Consider the following 20107-nt stretch of genomic DNA (forward strand, 5'->3'; position numbering starts at 1 on the left):
TACTTATGTTGAGCAGTAGATTTCTAAGAAAAAATAAATTTTAATCTACTCATCTGAAGTCAGTTCATTACAAGTATATACAGCAGCAAATAAAGCTGTTTACCAAGTGAGTATTATTTGTAGAGAGTCTCAGAAGAATGTTCTTGCTAGGCGGTGGTGGCGCACGCCTTTAATCCCAGCACTTGGGAGGCAGAGGCAGGTGGATTTCTGAGTTCAAGGCCAGCCTGGTCTACAGGGTGAGTTCCAGCACAGCCAGAAAGGGCTATGCAAAGAAACCCTGTCTCAAAAAACCAAAAAAAAAAAAAAGAATGTTCTTGAAGCATGATTTTTAAAGACTTAGTCATATATACTACATGTAAACAATAATACAATACAGAAAATAAACTATTACAACTGCCAGGATTATTTAATGTACTGAATCTTAATTATCTTACCTTCTTGGGAGCATAAGTTGCTAGTGATAGCTGTTAGCCATTGCTTTCTGGCTGTTCTTGTTTGGTTGGATTTTTTTTTTCTCCCTGTATAATTTAGAGTTCTTGACCAGTATTCTCCCTCAGTGTAGAGGCAACCAAATGTAAAACCATGGACACATCCATCTGACCCTGGTATGGGCAGGACCGTTACTTGAAAGCTAATTGAGGATTTGATGGTCTCTCCACCTCAGAGCCACTGGGATGCAAACACCCTACTCCATCTTACAGAACCTTAGCATTTTAGGAAAGGCAAAAACCGTGAGGGTCCCTCCACCCCCTCCTCTCATCCCTTCTCCCCCAGAGCAGGTTATAGAACCTAGCTGCCTTTTCCCTGACCTGGGTCACAAAAAAACCTTTATCCCACACACCCCTCTTCACCCCAGAAGGAAAGGAGCCGCTTTGTCCTCAAAGATGGAGACACAAGGCAGAATCTGTAGCTGTGCCTCACCATCAGACATGCCCTGCTTATTTCAAGTTCAGACAATCAGTATGCTTTTCTCTTGATAATCTACCTATTGTCAGTGCCGCCACCATGAATGAGAAAAGAAAAGGTCTTACCTTTCCTGGGGTATTCATCTCTGTAGTTACTATTATTTTTCTGACCATTTTGAAAATAGACTTCTTGGGGCTGATATCCTCCACCATCAGACTGGGATGAGGAGGTAGTCCTAATTTCTGCCATTACCTTCATTTCAATGGCGGGTATTAGAGCACCTAACATAGGTAGAAATTTGTATAGCTCTTTAATAGATGGTGGTTTCATTGGTTTTAAGAAACCTAATGGTTCAAGGGAATTTCTGCATTGATTTGATACCTTAAAATTTAGAATGCACTGGGAGAAAAAAAGTAGAAGAAATTAAAAATGTATTTCTTCATAGTTGAAAGACAGCTAAATCACTTCACAGGAAAAAGAGGGGTCCCAGGAAGTTCAACCCTGAACCTCAACTATTCCAGTGTACGCTTGCCTCTGCACAGTGTATATACACAGAGTTTGCCAGGGCTGCTCCACAGGATTGAAAGGCTATGTGACTTTTCAGTTACAATGAATCCACAGGACTCCCATCAGTTACATTCCAACTCAGAAGTGCATAAAAATCTCCTTTAAGACTGGATCTAAATTCAGATTCCGGAGTTTCATCTGTTTTCCTTCCCACCCCTTAATTCTATATGTAATAAGATATCTATTTTATATTTTTTGACATTTTTAATGTTCGTGTGTGTGTGTGTGTGTGTGTGTGTGTGTGTGTGTGTGTGTGTCCCTGCAGAGGCCAGAAGAGAACATTGGATACACTGGAGCTGGAATTACAGTTGTAAGCTGCCTGACAGAGGTTCTAAAGTGCTAAGCATCTCTCCAGGCTCCTGATGTTACATATCTAACCAGTCGATGTGATCCTATTGCAGGTCGTGAGGGCATAGCATTTCAGAAAGGCAAACGGACTAAACAGTGCAGAACACATAGAATAGAAACTGTGCTGCGTGAGTACCACTGTAACAAAATTATACCGTCATGTGACTTTCATCTCACCATAGTGAGCTAGTCCATTTCCTTACCTCTTAGAGCCATGCCACCTCCTGGGAAACCAGGAGGTAAACCAGGAGGTGCTTGTCTTTGGTGTATGGCGAGCATTCTTGGTGATGCTCATTTCTTAGAGAGACCTGTTTCTAGTCCAGGTACAGCTATCTCTAGCCCGTGCTCTGCTGGCTGTCATAATGCACACCACTTCTCTTGACAACGTTTTGTTTTCTCAGCTAACTAACTACTTGGCTTTTCTTACGTAAGGACTTTGCCTGTACCGATCCCCCCACCCCCATATTTTTTTAAATATGCCTGTCTTAGGTGACTTAGTCATTGTTCTGTTGCTGTGAAGAGACACCATGACCAAGGCAACTTTTATGAAAGCAAGCATTTTATTGGGGGCTTTCTTACACACTCTCGGAGGTGTAGTTCGTTAGTGTCACAGTGGGGAGCGTGGCGGCAGGTGTGGCAGGCACAGTGCTGGAGAGGTAGCTGAGAGCTACATTCCTGATCCTCGGGCAGATTGAGAACCTGACCGTAAAAGCACACTCACTCACACTCAGTGACACACTTCCTCCAACAAGGCCACACCTGCTTATCCTTATCAAAGAGTTCCATTCCCTAGTAACTAAGCATTAAAATATATGAGCCTATCTTATTTAAACCTAATATGCATTGTGAAAATGTCCATTGAAACCTACTATTTTGTACAAAAGACACATACTAATGAAAAGCAAAATCAACCAAAGACAAGATCTGAAAATGTTAAATAACTGTTAAGAGTTTAAAAAAAAATAATTTTTAGCCGGTCAGTGGTGGTGCATGCCTTTAATTCCAGCATTTGGGAGGCAGATTTCTGAGTTCGAGGCCAGCCTGGTCTACAGAGTGAGTTCTAGGACAGCCAGGGCTTTATAGAGAAACACTGTCCTGAAAAACAAAATAAATAAATAATTTTTTACATTTGAAATTCTTGAAAATGATACAATAATGAAGTTTGAAAATGTTAAGTGACTATCAGCAGTTTCTTTAAAACAATGTATTTTTTGGGGGGGGGGATATGTCAAATTCCTAGAAACAAAGCCAAGAAAGCTTTAGCAAAAAATAGCCAACCAGTTAGTTGCTGCTAGCTTTTGTCAGAGAACCTTTTGGTAGTGGTCAGAGGTTACTCTAGGGACTCGTAACTAGTCAAAGTAGTAAGAATAAAAGACAACTAGATGTTCAGCCATAAATGAAATGTCTGTATATCATCCCCTCCAAGGCTCATAGAACATTCTAGAAGGAATAGGGGGGAAAAGTTGAAACGGAGAAGAGTTGGGGTGGTGATGGATGCCAGCTTCTAGCTTGACATGGCGGTTACACTCTTGAACTCAACTGCTGTGATCGCCTACATAAGATCTGCACAAGATTGGAGCCATCATCATCCTGTCTCCAACAGGAGAAGAACCCATGCCCCCACCAAGGATTTTTGCAGCTAATGGTTGATGGGGTAGGGGAGGCAGCTCTCTGACAGACAGAGAAAACATAAATGAGAAAGATGGCATGCTCTGGCTTCTTCACCCAGGACAAAGATTTGACTGGCTTTACCACCTCCGCTTGGGAAGCTGCTTTCAACTGACCTATCTAAACTCTCTAGCCAGGTCCAGACCTGGGCCGTGTGCCAGACAGCCCACTCTTCTCCGTCTGATTACCAATCCAAAGTGAAGGCTGGAGGACCCCTCCTAGGCCACCTTTAAAACCCCAGCCCTCCAGGACAAAAAAATACATTTCAACTTCTAGCTTCTCTTCCTGCTCGTGGGAAGTAGTCTAACTCAGGTGGACAGACACATGCTCTTTGCTTTTAATAAAACTTGTTTGCTTGCTCTGACTGATTTAGTTCCTGACTTTTAAATCTTTACTTGGCAGAGAAAACAGACCCGACCCAGGTCTTTTACACAGTAACAGTATCACTAGTAAAATGTCCTTGTACCTATAAACAGGCTCCCCTGCCAAAAAAGAAGCCATAAAAGAAGAGGAGGAGCCAAGTGGGAGGAAGAAGTGGGAGGAGAACAAGAGGGTAAAGACAAGGAATGAATATGATTGGAGCACACGATGTACATGTATGAAGATAACACAGTGAAGCCCATTATTATCTATAATTAATATGTTAATGAAAAGGAGAAATAGCCAAGGCTTTGTCACATTCATTCATGTCAAAGCTTTTCTCTAGTCTATTAAAGTATAGAACAAAATATTTTTAAAAATCATTATAAATAGACAATGTGTAATATTGAGTATACGTGGTTCCAGTAGCTGGGAAATGAAGCCTTTTCCGATCAAGCCTCCAATTATTCCCTTTCAACACGCACAAAAACCTAAGGTGTTGAATTATAGATCATTAGAAGTAATACTTAATGGTAAATGACTGATTTTTTAGTTCAGAGTGAATAAGAATCACTTGCATTAATATCTATTTTTATGTGAACAAAATTTTTAATGTGTAAAACCACAAAAAAAAACAATTAAATGATACAGTCTTGCAATTTCAGATGTAAGGGTTATTCATTCATAAATACACAAAGGAGGAAAAAGAAGTATTTTCAGGGCTGGTATGATGGCTTAACAGGTAAAGGCTCTCGCTGCCAGCCTGACAGTAGAGTTTGATCCCAGGACTCACATGGTAGAAGGAGAAAACCAATCCCTTAGGCCAGTCCTTCTCAACCTTCCTAATGCTGTGATCCTTTGGCACACCTCATGTGTGGTGAACCCCAAACAAAATTACTTCATTGCTCCTTCACTGTAATTTTGCTACTGTTAGGATCATAATGTAAATATCTGATATGCAGGGTATCTAATATGGACCCCTTGTGAAAGGGTCCTTTGACCCCCAAATGGGTCACTACCACAGGTTGAGAACTGCTTCTTTAGGATGTCCTCAAACTCCATAGCTGCACTGTGACAACCACCATCATCCCCCAGCAAAAATAATAAAATACATTGAATATTTCTGGAAATTATGTGCTTCATATTTAATAAGTTATCAAAAGATGTCATATTTCTGACCACTAACCTAGAGAAGAACCTTATAGTCTCAGATTTAAAGAGTGGAATACATGCTGTGAAGATCCTGAAAGTGCAGCTGGGGGCAGGGGAGAAGGCTGAGGGTTTGGGGTTTGGTTTTTTTGTTGTTTTTCTGAGTCCGGGGGTCACACTGTGTTGCCCAAAGCCGGCCTCTGGAGCCTAGGTTAAAGTGACCCACCTGGCTCAGCCTCCCTGAGTCCATCACCTAAACGGTTGGTTTTGAGGCTTGGTTTCGATGCTTTCCTTTAGACCTTTACTCGGGGAGTTTCACAGAGAGTGAAGTTCCTACCTGCTACATGAGAAAGCAAGGAGGTGCCTGCAAGCTTCAGTCTTGCCGCTTGGCTCACTGCTCCACATATCCCCAGTATCGACAATCTCATCCTTCTGCTAGCTGTGTTTTTATAAGTGGCTCTCCTGGCCAGCTAACCTCTGCGTCCTCTGCTTCAAAAGTCTGCCCAAACACTCCTGTTCCTGGAAGGCTTCTCAGTAGGACATCCCACCCACTCTAAGCTCAGCCACACTACCCCACATCCTGTGTACTGCACCTCCATTTCTCTGTCCGTAGATACTGTTCCCTCTGCTCAAGCCATTGCAACCATTATTCTGTCCCCTGGTTCAGACATCATCTCCACTGGCTTGGGTGCTCTGTCTAATCCCACCAACAAAGCATACACTGTTGAAATGGGTCCTCAAGAAGAATGAATGAGTGTGTGTGTGTGTGTGTGTGTGTGTGTGTGTGTGTGCCCTTCCGTTAATTAAAATGGCAAACCATTACACACAGAATCAAGGCCACCCATACCTGTGGTTTTTTGGTTTTTTGGTTGGTTTTTAAATTCTTATTCCCTGGACATTTATCTAATAGTACCTGTAGGCATAGTAATTGCGAAGCAAATACTTAATTTATTGAATCATTGTTATAAAAATAGAAAAGGCTAGGGGCTGGAGAGATGGCTCATTGGTTAAGAGCACTGACTGCTCTTCCGAGGGTCCTGAGTTCAAATCCCAGCAACCAAATGGTGGCTCACAACCATCTGTAATGAGGTCTGACACCCTCTTCTGGTGTGTCTGAAGACAGCTACAGTGTGTTTACAAGTAATAATAAATAAATCTTTAAAAGAAAAAAATAGAAAAGGCAGGAAATGAAGTTAGCCCACAAAGGAGGACTTCCTAAAGCTTATTAATAGGTTAATTTTGATTTAAACATTTTCAGTGTCCTAAAGAAAAATTCATCCAACCAGTCTTTTCTTATTTCTTCTATCTCTTACACAGGGAAACACTTATTTTTTTAATTTTATTTATTCATTTTTTATATAGGGTCTTTCTATATATCCCTGGCTATCCTGGAATTCACTAAGTAGACCAGGCTGGCCTCAGACTCACAGAGATCCACCTGCATCTGCCTCCCAAGTGCTGAGATTAAAAGGTGTGCACCACAACACTCGGCTGGGAAACACATAAACTTGCCTTCAAGTTGGCTCCATAGAAAAGCACAGCACTGAAGCCATTCCCTTGTCTCTTCCTGGCTCCTATGTGTTGTCTTTTTAACCACCAAAGCAAGCGGGCAGTGGGTAATGAAACTCCAAGGTTCTCATAAACTCAGACATGAAGAGCTCCTTTCCTTGAATTTACTGTTTCAAGTCTGTGAACTGTACAACTAGCCTCAATAATACAGGGGTCTCCATCCACTACTAAGTTTGTATATAAAACCCAGAGTTTATATGCTATATAATGTCATATATTTGTGCACTATGGTTCCCTGTAAGCTGCCTGCCAGAAATTAGTCCACATGTTTATACCTATATCCCTTATTTCTATTAACACGGCAAACCATTGCAGTACAAAACTACAGTATACCAAAGTCCTGAGCTCTGAAGGTTGCTTAGTCTCACAATCTAAAGACACGATCTCAATAGGCAGCCTGGATCCATTTTAGACCTGAACATATGATTTTTAACTGTATGGTTAAGTTATCTATCTATACTATTAATTAACCATTATGAAACTTTCACCCAATGATCTGGGCAGGGTTTACCTCATGGTCCTTTTGGTCTCACTTGGGATCACTTACCTGTCTGCAGCCATCTGGTACCCAGATTGCCTCATCCACACACATGGCAGTTAGGATGGGCTATGGAGCTGCCGCCTGGCCCCTGGAAGCTAGTTTCACCTCTTTATGTATTAGTCTGAGGCAGCAGAAAATATACACATATCTGTGGGCAATTTTTCAAGTCACTATGTTGTGTTTTCCAATCATGTCTACTAAGACCCAGAGAAGAAAAAAGCTCCATCTCTTGACTTGTTTTTTTATAGAGAGTCTCACTGTGCTGTTCAAGGCTGGCCTTGAATTCAAAATCTTCTTGCTTCAGCCTCCCAAGTACCGGAGTGGCTGGTGTATGCCGTGCCCAGCTAAAGGCATTATTGATGGAGGGAACAGTAAAATCGTATTCAAGGGCCACACAAGAACATGGGGGAGAATCTAGGCAATTTGCTTGTCCAACCCCCCTTTACTCCTCTTTCCTTCTTCCCTCCCTCCTTCCTTCCTCTCCTCCCCTCTTTCCTTCCCTCCATCCTGAGTGTCCTGCAGTAAGAAGATACATGTCAGAGAGCAGAGAAGAGGTAAGAGTAGGCCATTTAAACTCAAACTTCAAGGTTAGTCAATAAAGAAAACCACTTTCGTACTTGCCTTCTGTATGCTGAAGGTAGGCCCTCAGTGCCACCCTGCATCTGATTTTGAAACTAACCAACCAACCAATCGGTGGCCTTTGCAGGGTTGTGTGTCCTGCCCCTCTTATCTATAGCCAATATAGGTTCAGTGGGAATGCTTCGTATTTCCTTTCCTAGATTTTATTGTAGAACAGGGGTGTGCTCTAACTGCTCTCTAGCGGTGTCATTCCTGTACTGGGGACTCTGCTCTAAGACGGGTCCTTCATGTCTTACAGATCAATAAGCCCTTTACTGTCAGAACCCTCTAGCTGTGAAAGTCTGATTTATCCTTCTCTTCTTTTCGCCGATTTGTTCACAAATGAGGATTTAGCGTCTGGAGAATCAGCTAAGGTGGCTGACTCAGCTGTATTTCCTTCCTGCGCTGTTGCATCTGAGTTTGGAATAATAAGACCTACTTTGCAAAATCGTTTTTGTGGAATTAAATGAGGCTATGTCTGCGGGGGAAATCTGGCCTAGACGATCTCTGTATATGTTTCCTTCCTGAACACCACCAGTCACGAAGTCACTACCTTCCAGTGACGGCAATGGATGGCTAAGATAAAGGACAAGGAGGTCCAGAAGGTGGCTGGACTTTCAGAGGAGTGAAGGCATTAGCAAACAAATGGCTAAGGAGTTGTAAGCATACTGGATGCATTTTAAGAAGTCAAGAAAAACGACAGTGAGCATCCCAGTTTACTTTAAATGCAACCAACATGAGGCTGTCAGCAGTTCATGATCTGGGAGCTGAGCTCATGCACAGGAGGCAGTGGCAGGGGGCATTCAGTCCTTGTTCTCTTCTTCCTGCTGCTTGCACCAGGTCAAAGCACATTGCGGGTTCTTCCCATGGGCACTGGATACTGGCCCTGCACCTTCCTGACCTGAGTCAGGACTAAGAGAGAATTTTGTTACTGGTGGCAGGTGCTAACTCCCACAGTTCCTTTCTTAGATAGCTTTTCATTCTCTGCCTTTGGGAGAAAAAAAGACTTCCTAAAATGGAACAAATAATTGGTCAATGTTTATGTCAGGTGAAAGACATCAGTTCTTTGAAGAAAAAAAAAAAAAACAATGATCTCGTCTACGGCCATACCACCCTGAACACACCCGATCTCAGAAGCTAAGCAGGGTCAGACCTGGTTAGTACTTGGATGGGAGACCGCCTGGGAATATTGGGTGCTGTAGGTTTTTTAAATAAATAAATAAATAAATAAATAAATAAATAAATAATACTCTCAGAAATGACCTGGGGTTAAAAAAAAAAAATGAAAAGAAAAAAAGTTGTGTAAGCATGTTGGACTTTCTGACTAGTGTTTGTTCCAATTAAGCAACTCTGCCCTGAGTGACCTCCTGAGACACAGGGAACTGGTAAAATCAACAACATCCAGAGAGTAGTTTTAAAGAGACCCAGGAACATTGGTACCTCATAAGCTCCTTGGCCTGGGTCTCCTTCTAGCAGAAGAGAAATGGCAGAGTTAAAGGTAAGAAACCATCTGGCTGGATTTGGATTAAGATAGGAGAGTGTGCTGGCAGGAGGTGGGGGGGGGGTCACTTAACCTAGATGGTACATCAAGCCCTAACACTAGAAAAAGAAAGAACAGAAAAGAAATGGAGAGAACGTAAGGGAGGATGGAATTGCTGGAGTGAAGAGATATCTAACAGGTTTATTGGCCTTCTTCAGCACGAATGTATGGAGTTTCCTGGTGTCAGAGTTGAAAAAGACTTGTGGGTTGGGGGAAATAGAGATGGTTCAGTACTTAAGAGTACTCTCTGCTCTTCCAGAGGACCTGAGTTCAGTTCCTCATTCAGCTCCAGGGGCTCTGATCCTCTTCTAGCCTTGTGGCTTCTGTAGGCTCATGTGTACACACACACACACACACACACACAGACACACACACACACATGTGAAGGACTCAAACACCCCCACCACACACACACACACAGACACACATAGACACAGACACACACACACACACACATGGACTCAAACACCCCCAGCACACACACACACACACACACACACACACACACACACACACATACACACACACACACACACACACACACATACATACACACACACACACACACACACACACACACGTGAAGGACTCAAACACCCCCACCACACAGACACACAGACACACATAGACACAGACACACACACACACACACATGGACTCAAACACCCCCAGCGCACACACACACACACACACACACACACACACGCTCAGCCTAAACCCTGTGTTCAGATGCTGCACCACAATGGTAGTAGATGTGATCGAGCTGAGTTGACAGGCAAGAGGTGACAAAAAGCAGTAGCGTCCTTGCCTTTGTTAACTCCTAATATTGTCATGTGGATCTGGGGACTTGTTAAGAGCTCATCTTCTCAATGGATATAGGCATTTCTCCCTGTGTCTCCTTGCCCACCACTCTCTGTCATCCTTGTGGCTGCACCTTCCTGGACTGCTTCATGCCAGCCAGCTCAGTGTGCTTCATCTACGTAGCCATTTGGTAGTTCAGACTCAGCTTTGAACAGCACTTTTTATTTAGCGTGTCACTGAGAAGAATTAGTAGGTCTGGTGCTACATGTGCTAGGTGTTTTAAGGGTGTATTAGCACTCTAAACCTAAGGGGTAGGTGTCAATAATTTTTTTCTATTTTAAATCAATAAGGAAAGCAAGGTTCATAGAGACAAAGGAACTCATCCAAAGGGACCGTTACCCTCTGGTTGATGGTGGAGACTGTAGTCGAAGGCAAGAGTTTGAATTGCAGGCCCCCAAAAGAGGGTTGGTAGCACCTGCTAGATTGGGCCTTTGGGCCAGGGAAAAGAAGTGTCTACAACTCTTCCTAGTGCTTAGCTCAATGCATTCGACCAGAACTAGAACACCCTGGCACACTGGCTCCCTAGACCCCTTCCTGGAATGCAGGGATTGAACATGGCCAGGAAGCCTTTCAGTCAAAGCCGGGATGCTAAATCCAGCAGGTCCCTAGTTAATAGACACCTTGAAGGTACTCAACTCCCTAGAAGGAGGCTTTCTCCTTTGTCCTCACACCAGGTTTCAGAGTTAGCTCTCATTCAGTGTTAGTTTGTGACACAGCAGTCAACACAGCCTGGGAAGGGAGAAACTTCTCAAAAGAAGCTGTTCCTGGGTGAAGCGACAAAGGATTAGACCAGAGGAGAGACCTTGTGCAAAGCTGCACAATACGCAGAAAGATCTGTGAATCCCAGGAACCTAGAATCTCAGCTATCTTGGAGCTGCTGCATGAAATGGAGGTACTCCATCTGCAGATGAGAATCATGGGGGGGGGGGAGTGGGCAGAGAGAGTGGGGACCATTATGCCAGCTGGAGATATGGAGGAAGGAGAATCCATAAGAGTTTTGTTGTCTGATGGAAATCCTAAGAGGAAGTTCATCAGGGGAGGAAACATCCTTACCATTTATAAATAAATCATATCTAAAATCCTGTCCTGCCGCATTTTTTAAGCAACTTATTATGCAAACACCACCACATGCAAATGGCATGCTGGCCTTTGTTCTCAGTTTCAAAGGCTTGCCCAGCCTGCTGTCTAATCTCCATAAGGAAAGGTTATCTCAGAGGTCAGAAATCTAAACACAGAGAGCCAGATTAAAGCAGACCCGTCCCAATCGATAAACATTATAAAACTTAATTTAAAATATTTCTCTCATTTCCTCCATCATTTCCATGCCTATGTCAAGACAAAACCTCTCCTGAAATCATGTTTACATAAAATCACAGCTAGAGAAAGAAAAGTCAAAAGCTGAAACAATTGCATGATGTTTAAGGTGGAGTCGATACATTCTGGACCATGTCTCTTCGGTTCGCCATCCCTCAAATGCAGAGCTGGTGTCACATGCGGACTTTGGCCCTACCAGCAGCAGACCCTTGACTCACTAGCTTGGGTCAGAAATGATTCTTACAGTGAGAGGACCCACTGTGGGGCTACATCAAATTGCCATAATTGGGTTAAATCAGTACACTCGTTCTCCTGCACTTTGGAAGAATGGATATCTGAAGTTAGTCGTACGGGGGGGGGGGGGGGGGGGGGGGGGGGGGGTGTGTGTGTGTGGACAGCCTCAAAGTGTTGAGCATGGTTGCGCTTGTCTGCGGGCTCTGAAGGAGATTTCTCTAGCTTCAGTTTCTAGAGAGTCCACATTCCTTGGCTCCCAGCCCTTCCTTTATCTTCAAAGTGTATTGCTCAGATCTCTGTAGATGACCTTCTACCTCTGTCCTAACAAAACATGTGAGATTACATTTAGAGAACATTCAAATCATCTGGAATCTCGTCACCCCCAAAGCTGCTTCCGTACTCCTATCTGCTAAAGGAATATATCTGCTCTCATTTCCAAGTTCATTCTAAGTTGTGTCGGAACAACTGGAAAACTACCTCAAGCCTTGAGTGAGGCAGCCAGAGGTTAGGGGAGACCTTCCTTAGACTCCTTCCCAAAGAATGGAGACCAGAGAAGACAGAGGAACAAGGTGACAGAGACCAGAGGGAAGAACTGGCTGCCTCTAGTCAGGTTCTTATTGAGAGGATCATGAAACTGCCACTTGACCCCGTGACTTAAGCCTCCAGGGAAAAATGTATGCTCTGGGTCCTCAAGCCAACCTAGGAAGACAGAATTAGCTGTGATAGGATACTTTGTAGACTTTGCACTCACAGGTCGTTCTGTACAGCCCCATGCTCGGGGAAGGTATTTGAGAAGAGAGGCTAACTACATCTTTGACCGTGAATTGACCTTTTAGCTTTTGTTTGCTTTGGGACAGGAGGGAATAGGTCCTTGTTTTTTACTGTCACTAATTTACCTCTTAGCTTTATGACCAGTTTAAGCTCTGCTTTGTTTCCGTTAGCTAACAGTTGTGAGCCCCAAGTTCCTTCTCTGGTCCTTTTGTCTCATTTTTGTCTTTAGTCTCTTCCAGACAAGGTGTTGGGTAGCCCAGGGTAGCCTTGAGCTTATTATGTAGAGGGATGACCACGGCCTCTCCTTGCACCTCCCAAGTACAGAGATCACAGGCTAAGCCACCCATTTGGCTCCTGGTTCATTGTTAGCTAAGCACTTTGAGGACGGGTTTATCAGGAGGCTGGGGTTTCAAAGTTCTAGGCCTATTTAAATGTAAGTCTATTCAAAAGCCTGCCTCTTCGTTTCAGGCATTAAAAAAATAAGACACAATGATCATTCTAGACTATCACTCAGCCTGCAACAACAATATGCAAGTTTCCTAACAACCTGGTTAGCAGAAGACCTGGATCCTTTCACAGTTTAAAAAAGGGGGAGGGGGGGCGGGGCTAGGCCTGCCTCCCCCTCCCTCCAACCCCCCAGACTTGTCTCTATTTTCATAACATCCAGTAAAAGGAAACAAGGTGCCCCATGTGCTCCCTGCATCGCATCGGGTGTTCCCCAGAACCCGACTGAGAAGAAAGTACCTCTTTAAATGACTCTGCTAAGTAAATCATGTCCTGAGGACCAGGTGAGAATGGAAAGGCCATGTGATGTGCCAGTGAGCTACTAAAGAAGTGAATACACCTAAGGCCCCAGGGCCCCTGAAATGTATGCTTTCATTTAACAAGTATGCATATGATTCTCTTGGAAAGAAAGAAGATCGTACTTTTATATAGCATCAAATTATTTAGGAATCTGAGCTGAAGGAAACATAAACACGCTCGCTTAATGTCAGGTTTTTTGTTGTTGTTGTTGTTGTTTGTTTTTTGTTTTTTGTTTTTTTCCGGAAGGTGCATCTTTACATAAGCCCAGAGGCAGCCGGAGTGCAGCGCTTGGGTTTCACAGCTGATAAACCTCAGAGTTCAGATTCTGTCCTTGGATTCGAAGCCTTGAGACAGCAGCTGCAAACACACAGCTCCCTCCACTGCCAAGCCTCGGGGCGGGCGGCGAAGAGCCTCATCTAAAAGCTCTTACAAACGCCTCTCTAATTTTGCTCCTGGAGGTTAGGAAGACCAACCAGCTAATGTTGACTCAGCAGCTTCCACCTGCCTTTTTAAGCTAGCGCCCTTCCATAGGGTGGGGGACGGGAGGGGGGGAGGAATTCAAAATTGCTCCGTCCCACCCTCCCTTCCTCCCCTTTTCCCTCTTTCCCTCAGAGCTCTGGGTGGCTGCCTTCCCAAGGGACAGCTGTTCTTTCTGTATTCGTCCCCTTTTTCCTTAGAGCACATCCTTCATCAAATGCTTCAGAATCACTAACTCTCGTTTTCTTCATTTCGAAGGCGCCTCTAACCCTTGTTCAGAGGCCAGCAGTTCCAAAGAGCAGGGAAGGTTAATCAGTAAAATCCACCCCTGCCTGCCAGAAAGCTCAGCTGGCCCGGGCAGCTCAGACCTCCCTTCCTCCCTGCAGATAGGAACAAAGCCGGGCGGCCCAACAAAGAGAGGGCTCTGTCATCCTCCGCGGCTTCTGTCACCGGCTGATCTACAATTCTGTTCACAGAGCTGAAGATAATTTGAGGTCATTACTGATTCTCAGCAGCTCGAATTCAGTCCTGTTGGTGGTGAGCATGAGGCTCATTCTGAGAGAAGAAAATTGTACTCGGTGGAGGTTCGGGGTAGTGGATAGTCTCTGCCATTACCTCAAAGCTATAATTCCAAATGCCGCGCAGTTTGGAACAAATCTCATTATAATAGAACTTGGTTGGGGAAGGGGAGGTGGGAATCTGATACATTTTCAGAGAGATTTAAAAAAGACTTGGGGGTTGAGAGGTATAGCTCAGTGGCAAAGCACGTATGCATATGAGGCCTCTAGTTCAACCCCTAGCAACACCCCCACACACACACACTTCCACCCCCAAAACCTGTGTCTGATGGCAAATGAATAATTTCACTCCCATTGCTTTCTAGGTCATAACATTTCATATTCTTTCCAAATATAGACACTGCTGGCCTGATCATCGCTCACACATCCAAGTCCGTTACATCTAGCTCATTCTTCCCCGAGCTGCCAAGAACTTTGAAGGGCCTACCCTCCACCCACACCCATCCTTCTTATATCTCTTAAAGAACTGTGCTCATATGGTGGTATTTCACTCACCCAGTAAAGGCTGTGCTCTCCTTATCCTAGGCTAAAATCGACTCCTGTTTAAGTTAGAGCAAAGGGAGTCCCAATCACCAAGGCAATCATGCACTCTGAGGACTCCTCCTGTGTGAGAAACTCCCCTCAGATGCTCACTGGATAGCTTCCATAGGCTCAGACACAAGGTACACAGAGGTAAATAAAACAGGCATAGACCCAACCTTCAGGAAACATGGAAGGACAAAGACGAGAGACAGTGACAGACCTATGACAGTCTTTAGGTGTGCTAGGCATTGCAGGAATGAGTCTTGGGTCACAAATAACGAGCTGTAACTGGGTCAAGATGTTATAGAATCTGCCGCTCATCCCCAAATCGCCCCAAAGGATCATAAGCATGATTTCATGCAGCCATTTCGTAAATAAATTTCCAGAGAGGGAATTAAGATGTTCAAGGAGGCTAATGGGATTCTGATGCCTCTAGAGCTTGGGGCGACTGAGGTATTGAGCCACCATGGCCCTCACAGTTTGTAGGCCAGCATGGAAATGTCAGCTGTGCACCAATGTCAATCTAGTTTCAAGAAACAGGGTTGACTTCATTCAAACTAGCAGGTACATGGTCCCTAGTTCAGTGGTCTGTGGGCCGTTAACCCAAGTGAGATCTTTACCAATTACCATCAATAAAGCAGTCTTTATCATAGGTGTTTTAAATTTTTCAGGGGATGCCTGTAAGTTACCTTGCTGAGAAACTTAATTTCCCCCTCTGTGTTCTAAACCTAAGAGATGGCAACCATAGTAGGCTCCATTGCGTTGTTCTGAAAAGAATCTAGGCTGGAACATCTCCAGAAGACAGAAGTCTCTCTGTCTGTCCTTAACCCTTCTTTTCTTGTATCCATACAGATGCAAATACACACATCATACACACACACACACACACACACACACACACACACACATACACACACATATATCATACACACATATATCATATCACACACACATATATCACACACACACATACACACACATATATCATACACACACACACACACACACACACACACTAGATAACCCAGATCATGTTGGCTCCTGCAGAAGGAGTTTTCTAGCAAACATGTTCCTGTAGCTTTAAATCCCCATATCTCCTTCCAGTTTGGGGTTTGGTTTCTTGTTTGTTTCTTTGTTTTAGGGTATGCAGAGGGAAAGGACTTGCAATGTTCAGCCAGCAAATTACTGCTGATTTAGTCTAAAAATGATGCCCCAAGCCATCTTCCTCCCAGGGATTTCCAGATAGAACCAAAACTAAAGAACTTATTCTTGAAATATAATCGTTAAAAGTAGGCTTATAAAACCAGACAGAAACAGTTAAGGGTGGAAAAGTCTGTGAAATACCCAGTATTCCTCTGGTTTAACTGCAAATATTTAAAATGCACACAACACATATTTATTTCCTAAATGGTTTGCCAGCCAAGACTTAGCAGATATTACATATAGAGAGCATCATACACAAATACAAGCCCTTGTAGCTACTCTTGCCTTCGTAGAATGCCAATGTTATAAAAATGCTCTTTAAATCCTATAACGGGATGGGGATATGGCCCCGCAGATTGATCAATTGCAGCTCAAGTGTGAGGACCAGAGTTTGGCTCCTCAGAAAGTACTAGCTTAGAAGAGGTAGAGTCGGCAAGTCCTGGAGCAAACTGGCTAGCCAGCCTAGTGGTGAGCCTCCAGTTCAGAAGGTGAAGAGCAATTAATGAAGATACTCAACATCACTGTGATCTTCCACAGATACCATAGATTCACCCCCACACATGGAAACATGCATTCATGACGACAAGTGTGCACACACACCTACACAAATAAGTAAGTACAGCTCAGTAACAATGAAATTTGTGTCTCTGTCACATGTAGTACATTTCTGGATTTGGGAACGAGTGTGCTTCAGAGGACCCTCGCTGTCCAGGTTCCCTGCCCAAAGGACAGGTAAGAATGGACAGAACACTTGGTGTGCTTCAAACCATAGACCTAGAAGACACTCCTACAGGCCCAATAACTCCTCCCAATACATCTCTTCAAATTTAGCAGGTGAACTCTCCCATTTCCAAGATCATTAGGACAATGGAGCTACAGCAGAATAGCAATAAAAATATTAAAACTAGATTGACATTGGCCATTAGTCACAGCAAAAGACCCAACCCAAATTAGTAAGATTAACTACCAGGCTTCCAGGATATACCCCAAAGTCTAGGATTTTTTTTTTCTGGGAACTATGATGAGAAACTAAGTTTCTTGAGAAATATATGCACAGTTGTAGTAAAAAAAAAAAAACTACAGTAAACAGGCTTAGTTTCAAAACCTTTTGGTGGTTACTTCATGGTGTGAAAAGTACTTATAGAATGAGCAAAGTAGCATACACCAGTACTCCCCACACTCAGGAGGCAGAAACAGGGGGATCTCAAATTCGAGAGCAAGCTGAGCTCCATACCAAGACCTTTCTCAAAACAAAATAAAAGAAATGCTCATGACATAGTATGTCCTTTTCAAAAGAAAAATTCCTGGTTATTATAAGCCTGTATGTCTCATAGGATGCTCATTGTTTTGAGGTAAGAACAGAAAGAAATATACAGACATCAATATTGAGTTTCTTTGGTTGGTGAGGTAATGGGTCATCATATATATTGTAAAATTTCCATGATAAGCCTGTATCATTCCTCTAATTGGGGGAAGTCACAAATGTATGCCAACTATACATGGGTTGCAGGGGATAGTAACGTTTAGTGGTCCAGAGCCTCCCCTACTCAGGCCAAGATCTCCCCCCACGGTACTTGTCAATGGGAAGATAGGATGCTTTGGGCATTGGAATGATGTCATGTGTTGCCTCCTTTGTTTTAGAATAATCCTCAGGTCTGCCCCTACAATCTCTATGCTGAGCAGCTCTCGGGATCGGCCTTCACTTGTCCACGGAACACCAATAAGAGAAGGTATATGGCAAGATCTTACGGCTTACAGTCTGTGGGAACTGTACCCCAGCCACAATCTCCCCAAGGTCCTCCTTGTGAGCTGTGTTCTGAGTCACATCAGGGGCATCGAGGCTTGTTCCCAATTAGTGATTGGCAGAGAAAAAGCTAGGGAATAGCTGTACAGGGGCAAAAAGCATACACATCCAGATCCATTACAAAGGTTCTCTAGAACGCCACGGGAAATGTTTCCCACAGTCTGACTTTCCTCTAAGGAGTGGATAGTTTCAATTTATAGTCAGAGAAGATTCAGACAGTTTTCCCTGGCTGACAAGTCAGAGGCATTATGGTCTTTTCGTGAAAATCGATAATCCAAGCTGACGTGCTTGAAAGGTCATGTAGTGTGGCCCCTTGTGGTTTGAGTTAATAGGGACTTTCCTCTTTGGAATTTGCCTTCCCCGGAAACCAGCACAGTCACCAGCACAGTGTGGCATGTCCTGTGCTCTCTCTAATCCCACACGCTACCTCAGTGAACTTGCTTTCTAATCAGCTTCTATGGAGCAGGTTGGAGGTAGGCGATGAAGACCCAGGAGGCAGTCAAGGGTTGTGATTTGAATTAATCACATCTAATTGTAGGGGTTTCAGGTCAGGTAGGTACAAAGAATGGTGTTGCTGGCTTTGGAGATTTGAAGGAGAGTTGAAGTGGGCCTTATGCTGCCTAGATAGAAGGAGGAAGTGAGCTTATCTCCACTGAAAGTCTTCCCGAGAAGCCGGCGGTCCAATGAGCACAACAGCACAAAGATCCACATAGGTGCTAAACCTTGCTTCCCTTTGTAATGAACCGATTCCACTCTGTAGGCAGCAGGCCCCCTATAATTAAGCCCTTGCTCCTTCCTTCATCTACAGTTGTGTGGGATTGAACACAGGCGCCTATCTTTTCATCTCCCTTTCCTTTGTCAGTTGGATCCTAAGAGATCATGTAGGTGAAGGGATGGGGGAAGAGATACAATCTCTTCTATGTGTCAAAAAAGCAAGGATTAAGCTGGTTATTGTGGTGAATAGCTGGTGATCCTAGTACTTGGAAGGCTGAAGTGGGAGAGCAAAGAACCTGAGGCTGTCCTGGACTAGATTCTGTGCCTCACATCACCAAACAAACCAAGCAAACAAGACACAAAACAAAATCAGACAGGTAATCAGAGGTTGCTTCTACTGTTATTTAATCACTTCCTCTAGACAAGATAAGGTAACTACAAACAATCCCTATCTATTCTAATTTATGACAACCTGGCCTTCGTGACTATGTTCTGGACTCTATGGTCCATCTATACACAGGCCACCTGGTCTCTGGAATCTGCTGCCTGCCCCCATTATTCAGCAGTCTCTTCAGCCAGCAGGAGCTGAGCTCTGTTCCAGGAGGCTGAAAAGGAGCTGTTGGCATTTCATTAAGGAACTGGCAACATTCCCTGCCTCAGAATTAAATCTCTGTCCAGGGCAATGTAGTGTAGCCTGGGGAGTTTTATAAAGTCAGTTGAAAAATAAGGGACACTAGGCATGGCTCACCCATCTGTTTACAACTCCCTAAAGGTACGCACAAGAGTTTTCTAAAAGCACTCAGACCTCTAGCAGGAAAGTATGTCCCGCCCCATTTATGGACAGGTCAGCCTGAAGTTCTCAGCTAGTCACTACTCACTGCCTCAAAGCACTAGGAACACTAAAACCATTAGAGGTACCACTTATCTCTTGAGACAGCAGATGTGGAAATGTTTAAATTGTGGTAAAAATCCAGATGGTTAAGGGTGAGCAGCTCAACAATAATTGTCTAGTAGGTGAGTGCCTACTATGTGCCAAGTGTCTTAGGTAGGTAAACTTGTAGTCCTAACAACTCTAGGAGGACTTCTTCTCTTTAGATGAGATGAAAAGAATTGGTCTGGGAAGTTGAATCACACAGCCAATGCTAAGACATACCTACATGCTCAGCCCACAGATTCTTGGGAGTTAGAAGGGCTTAGTGAGTGTAGGGTCTGAAGTCATTGCATCAGGAGCTAGAGGAATCAGATGAGCATGGAACAAATCTACCCTATTTATGGCTCAGACACTCAGTGTCTAGCCAAGCAAATTTCACTCTTGAGTCTGGACTGAAGCCTTGTTGAGCACAACAGGTCTTCCATTATCACAGAAGGGTCCTTATTCTCCTCACCCTGTCAACCTCTGGAAAGATTTAGTGAGACGCGGTGTTCCTCTACCTCAGCAGACTATTTTTCCCTTACTTGAGGCAGACCTGATCCTGGAAAATAAAACCTTTGGCTGAGGCCTTGATGTACACAGACAGCAAAACTTAACAAAGAAAACAAAAGCCGAAGTAAACCATAAA

The 20107-nt window shown here is 43.8% G+C and overlaps 1 protein-coding gene and 1 pseudogene across 1 annotated transcript in view; both read left to right on the forward strand.

The window, feature by feature from the left end:
* Positions 1 to 8822: 8822 nt before the first annotated feature.
* Positions 8823 to 8931, forward strand: LOC116086677 (annotated as a pseudogene).
* Positions 8932 to 9049: 118 nt separating this feature from the next.
* Hgd (homogentisate 1,2-dioxygenase) overlaps positions 9050 to 20107 on the forward strand; it is a 54173-nt gene continuing 43115 nt past the window's right edge. Inside the window, exons 1-3 of the mRNA XM_031364686.1 lie at positions 9050 to 9224; positions 16691 to 16762; positions 17672 to 17760. Of these exons, the coding sequence (XP_031220546.1) occupies positions 9210 to 9224; positions 16691 to 16762; positions 17672 to 17760 (176 nt within the window). The 5' untranslated portion in view covers positions 9050 to 9209. The remainder of the gene's footprint in view (positions 9225 to 16690; positions 16763 to 17671; positions 17761 to 20107) is intronic.

The sequence above is a fragment of the Mastomys coucha genome, unplaced genomic scaffold (assembly GCF_008632895.1).
Source record: "Mastomys coucha isolate ucsf_1 unplaced genomic scaffold, UCSF_Mcou_1 pScaffold12, whole genome shotgun sequence".
NCBI classification, from domain to species: Eukaryota; Metazoa; Chordata; class Mammalia; order Rodentia; family Muridae; genus Mastomys; species Mastomys coucha.